At 36.8% G+C, this 6,000-nt stretch overlaps 1 protein-coding gene across 1 annotated transcript in view; it reads left to right on the top strand.

The window, feature by feature from the left end:
• LOC103201837 (T-cell receptor-associated transmembrane adapter 1) overlaps window positions 1–6,000 on the top strand; it is a 41,998-nt gene that overhangs the window by 16,367 nt on the left and 19,631 nt on the right. Inside the window, exon 2 of the mRNA XM_007946580.1 lies at window positions 898–934. Coding sequence (XP_007944771.1) covers window positions 898–934 — 37 coding nt within the window. The remainder of the gene's footprint in view (window positions 1–897; window positions 935–6,000) is intronic.

The raw sequence follows: 6,000 nt of genomic DNA, 5'->3' as shown, positions 1-6,000 counted from the left end.
GAGAGTTTTGATCAGGAATGGGTGTTGGATTTTATCAAATGCCTTTTCTGCATCGATTGATATGATTATGTAGTTCTTCTCCTTTGTTTTATTTACGTGGTGGATGACGTTGATTGTTTTTCTAATGTTGAACCATCCCTGCATATCTGATATGAACCCCACTTGGTCATGATGAATGATCTCTGATCAGTCTTGTCTCTCCATATCCAAAAGAACTGTTTCTTTTAGAAATAATTCTGTTCTTTTGATTATTTGTAGATGCTGAGCTCCTAACTTTTTCCAGGATTCCTCTCTCTAGTCTCATTTCTCCTGACCAGTAATTGTACCATGTTGATGAAATGGAATTACAATCAGAACAACTTCCTCAACTTTTTATGTTGTTGCTCACATGCCAAGAAATGTTAACAGATTCTTAAAAATAAAAGGGGGCAATGTCTCTTAGGATCTTTTGTTGTAAGGAAGAAAAGCCTATCAAAGCTAGTATAGGTAAAGAGAACAGTTTATGAGAAGGTTGCAGAGGTGTTTCATGGAAACTAAAAGCAGAAAGTATGACCATGTCCCACAATGAACTTGAACCACAGGGAAGGCAGGTTCCAAAAGTTGGAACACAGGGAGGTTCCAACTTTTTCTGTTTAGTGTTTTCAGGGCATAACATGATCCAGGCTATACATCATATCCATACTATACAGTTTCCATCATAAATCACCAAGAGGGAATCTGATTGGTCCAAATTAGAGAAGGTCTTTATCCCTAGATCAGTCAGCCCTGACTGGAGTGGCTTGATCACAGATGTTAACTGAAACTCAGGCTAAGCTCCCATCAGAGTGTTTTGTAGAAAAATATTTAAAAGTTTATGTAAAAATTTCTTATAATTTGTCTATTTTAAATCTCTTCCAGGTAAAATATACAGTTACTCTGGTGACTACATTCCCAGGTAAGTTAATATTGAGTCATGCATTATGGTTCTCAAGTAACATGAGAACATACCAGATACTTTCTTGCTTTTAAGAATCCCTAGTTGTCCAATGGATAAGCTCTTGGCTGCAAAGAGAAAAGTCAGTGGTTCAAACTGACTCAATGGCTCCACAGGAAAAATATATGGCAGTCCCATGTAGATGATGATCTATATAAGGCTCCCATAAGATTGTGGCTATTGTTAGGTGCTGTCAAGTCAATTTCAATTCATAGCAACCCTATGTACAACAGAACAAAACACAACCTGATCCTGCACCATCTTCACAATCATTGTTATTTTTGAGCCCATTGTAGCAGCCACTGTGTCAATCCATCTCATTGAGGATCTTCCTCTGTTTCACTAACTCTTTATTTTACAAAGCATAACATCCCTCTTCAGTGACTGGTCCTACTGATAACATGTTCAAAACACATGAGACACAGTGTCTCCATTCTCACTTCTAAGGAGCATTCTGGCTGTACTAGATTTGTTTGTTAATCTAGCAGTCCATGATATAGTCAATATTCTTCATCAACACCATAATTCAAATGCACCAATTCTTCAATCTTCCTTATTCATTGGTCACCTTTTGCATGCATATTAGATGACTGAAAATACCATGGCTTGGGTTAGGCACACCTTAGTCTTCAAAATGACTTTTTAACATTTTAAAGAAGTTTTTACAGTGGTTTTACTGAATGTAATACATCACTCGATTTATTTCTTTTTGAACTTCTTATTGTGGTTTGAGTGCGTTTACAGAGAAAATTAGTTTCCATTCAACAATTTATAGACATTTTGTTTTCTGACATTGGTTGAAATCCCTTCAATTTAACAGCACTCTTTCCACTTCCTCCTTAGGTTTACTATTTCTATTTGTCCTTCTTTCTGTCCCTTTGTGTCTTCTGAGCTTTGTTTTTGGGCAAATGCTGCTCTATTTTTCTTCATATTGTTGATTGTACTGAAGAATACATTGCTATCTGCTGTTATTATTCACTATGTATTGTTTGGCTGAAATTTGATCCCCAGGATTGGGTTCAGTTCCAGGACTAAGGGCCACAGCCTTAAGGGCTCGCCAGTTTCTATTGGATCAATAAGTCTAGTGCTTTATGACTTTAAATTTTTTTCTACATTTAAAATTTTTTTTCTCTCAATCTGTACAAGATCTTCTATTGTGATCCTGACCTGAGGGGTCAGTAATGGCAGCTGGACAGCATCTGGTTCTCAGGGTAGCCTGAGGGTAGTGAAGCTGTGGTTGGCATAGTCCATTAATCCTTTGGTCTAATTATTTCCTTGAGATTTTGATTGCCTTCCTCTTCTTTGCTCTGGATGGGAAGAGACCTATAGTTGCTTCTTAGATGGCTACTCATAAACTTGTAGAACTCCAGTCACTACTCACCAAAGTAGGATGTAGAATATTGTCTTTGTGGACTATGTTATGTCAACTAACTTAGATTTTTCTGGAGACTGTGATCCTAAATTGGCAGGCCCAGTGACTCATTCCATCAAAATATTTGGTTATGCCTAAGAAATTTTCATAATTTTGCCCCTGTATGCTTTATTCTGTCATTGGCTATACTTAAAGCACATACAAATGTATTTGTAGAAATATCTTCTGCAATGTTGCTTGATTTCTTGACTGCTGCTTCCATCATCATTGATTGTGGATCCTAAGTAAAATGAAATCCTTAACAACTTCAGTATATTTTCACCTTTTATCATGATTTTGCTTATTGGTCTTGTGAGGATTTTTCTTTCTTTATGTTGAGGAGTAATTCATACTGAAGTGTGTAGTCTTTGATCTTCATCAGTAAGTGCTTCAAGCACTCTTCACTGTCAGCAAGCTGAGTTGTGTCATCTGCATATCAAGGGTTGCTAATGAAACTTCCTTCAATCCTAATGCCATGTTCTTCTTCATATAGTCCAGTTTCTTGGATTATTTGCTCAGCATTCAGATCAAAAACTATGGTGAAAGGATACAACACGGACATACACCTTTCATGATTTTTAGACCATACAGTATACCTTTGTTCTATTCAAATGACTGCCTCTTTGTCTATGTACAATTTCCACATGAGCACAATTAAGTGTTCTGGAATCCTCTTTCTTTTCAGTGTTATCAATAATTTGTTATGATCTATACAGGTGAATGCCTTTCCATAGTCAATTTAAAAAAGAGAGAAAAAGACTGACACTCTTGTATACTCTGCTTTCAGTGAAAAACTATCTGACATCAATAACAATAACCTTATTCCATGTACCTATGGGACAATTGTATTCTGTTCTGTAGTGTCATGATGAGTCAGAATTGATTCAATGACAATGGAGTGGTGCAAGATTAAGAGCTCAGCTGTTAACCAAAGCCTTGGCAGCTCAAATCTACCAGCTCTTCTGTGGGCAAAAATAGCTGGTGATCTGCTTCAGTGAAAATTACAGTTTAGGAAACATTTGGGACAGTTCTACTTTGTCCTATAAAAAGGAGCTCTGGTGGCGTCATGCCTAAGGCATTTGACAGCTAACCAGAAGGCTGATGGTTCAAACCCACCAGCCACTCCTCAGAAGGAAGGTTGGACAATCTACTTCCGTACAGATACTGCCTTGGAAACCCAATCAATTCGATAGTGCACAGAAACAATATATTACAATTAGCTTTGGTTCAGAGTTGTTGCACTTAGGTTAAAATAAAATGAAAAGTGAATTTTAATTATTTTTACTCCCATCTTCAGATTGTTATCTGGACCAGATACTTACTTACTCATTCTGAGTCAATGAGAGAGCTGGATGAAGGACGAAATGAGATTCTGACCTGGCATGTGCAGAATTCTCATCAATTTCAGAAAGGTTAACATAGATTATGATTTAGTTTAGGTTGTAAGAGTACAGATTAATTATATAGAGAATTGCTAGGCACTTGAGAATCAAGTCTAGAAAGAAATCTGGCAATATCTCTTTAAACTTGAGCTATTGTCTTAGTTATCCAGTGCTGCTGTAACAGAGGGGAAGAATATAAAATATACCATAGACTTTTCTGGTGGCTCAGTGATTAAAGTATTCAGCTGGTAACCAGAATGTTGTCAGTTTGAACCCACCAGCCACTCCATGGGAGAAAGTTGTGGTAATCTGCTTCCATAAAGATTTACAGCCTTGGAAACCCTATGAGACAGTTTTACTCTTTCCTAAATGTTTGCTATGAATCAGAATAGACAAAATGGTGGTGGGTTCTAGTGATATATTGTGCTGTGGAGGAGTAATGTCAATCAATAGGAAAATGTGCTAAATCAAAAAAATACAAATTTATAAAAACCAAACAACCAAACTCACTGCCATTGAGTTGGACCTGACTCATAGCAACCCTTCCTTGGGTTTCCGAGGCAGTATCACTACTGACGTAGATTGTCCAGTCTTCCTTCTGAGGAGTGGCTGGTGGGTTTGAACCACCAGCCTTCTGGTTAGCAGTCAAGTGCCTTAAGCGCTATGCTACCAGAGCTCCCAAAGTTATAGATGTAACTTATTCTCTTTAATACTTTTTGAGCTAAGTGCAGAGAAGTTTATACATATGTTGCTATTTTATTTTATTTTTTGAGTTTTATGGCATAATCATAGTAGAATAATAGTGTTTTCTTGAATAATATATTCTGACCCAAACATGTCATGATATCGAAGATTCTCTTTTATAATTAAAAAAAAAAAAATCTAAATATAGAAAATTCTCAGGAGAGTTCTTCAAGATGTTTTTGAAATGGTAGATTGAAAGAATTTTCAAAAACACAGACCTTTCTGTCTAGATAGGATAAGATTACAAGTGTTTTGTTGGCCTTTAAATGGTGTGTGTGTGTGTGTGTGTGTAATTCTCCAGGTGGGAATGGATGTCTTTGGCAGATTGAGGAACTAAGCTGAAGGCAGACAACTCCCCTTCATTAACACTCCCCTCTCACTATCCCCACCAACAGCTCTTCATTTTTTGACTACTCTTAAGATCATCTGGGTGATGATTTTCAAGACATTAGCTCTTATCAAGAGGAATTTTCTGATCTGTTGTAACAAATGGCATGACAGAAAGAAAAGAAAAAACTTCTGTAAAGGACAATGGGATGCAATGTAACAGAAAGTTTTGTGTTTTTGGACATTTTGCTTATGACTGGGTTTGGTGGTTTGGGGAAGGGAGGAAACAGAAGGGAAAATTGGTCAAATACCTGACTCAAAGCAAGCAACCTAGCTCATAGTCTGGGGCAGATGTGGAAAAGAGGCTGATTGCTTGATAACATTCCTTCATATATTTGTTCAGTAAATGGACAACAGTGATACAAATATGGGAAGACATTTTCTCTTGCCTTTATGATTTAATAATCTATGATACAAAATCTCTATTTAAGCAAAATGTGAATATGCAATGCAGAATTTATCTATAAAAAGTACTTGGTATATTAATGTGCAGATTTATGTATGTACATCACAGCTTGTCTATTTTTGATTATGAGATGTTATGGGTTGAATTGAGTCCCCCAAAATATGTGTTGTACATTCTTACCTCTGTGCTGGTGGTCATAATTCCATTTGGGAATGAATTTTCTGTGTGCTAATGAGACAGGATTAGTGTAGGGTATCTTGAGTCAATCTCTTGCAAGAGATGAAAGGAGCAGATTGGACAAACTGAGATGGAGGAAAGATTGATACCAAACCACATGGAGATCTCCAAGGAAACAGCAAACAGAAGCTGAAGAGACAAGAACCTTCCCTCAGAGCCAACAGAGAGAGAAAATCTTCACTTAGAGCCCATGTCCTGAATTCAAGCTTCTAGCCTCTTCAATTTTAAGAATAAAAATTTCTATTTGTCATAGCCAACTATTTGTGGTATTTCTATTACAGCAGCCCTAGATAACTAAGACATGTGGGAACCAAAGCACTTTAGCAGGGATGTGGATGCTCCAGGCAAAAACAAAACAAACATAAAACTATCTCCAGCCATTAAAAATTAAATATTAAAGCAGAGTAATTGAAATAATGGTTATCTTTTTTTAGGTAGAGCTAACATTTCTGATTCCTCC

This window comes from Orycteropus afer, unplaced genomic scaffold, assembly GCF_000298275.1.
Source record: "Orycteropus afer afer isolate SDZICR_OR568_19922 unplaced genomic scaffold, OryAfe1.0 scaffold00166, whole genome shotgun sequence".
Taxonomy (NCBI): Eukaryota; Metazoa; Chordata; class Mammalia; order Tubulidentata; family Orycteropodidae; genus Orycteropus; species Orycteropus afer.
Note: the sequence above shows the minus strand (reverse complement) of the source record. Positions and strands in the feature narration are given on the sequence as shown.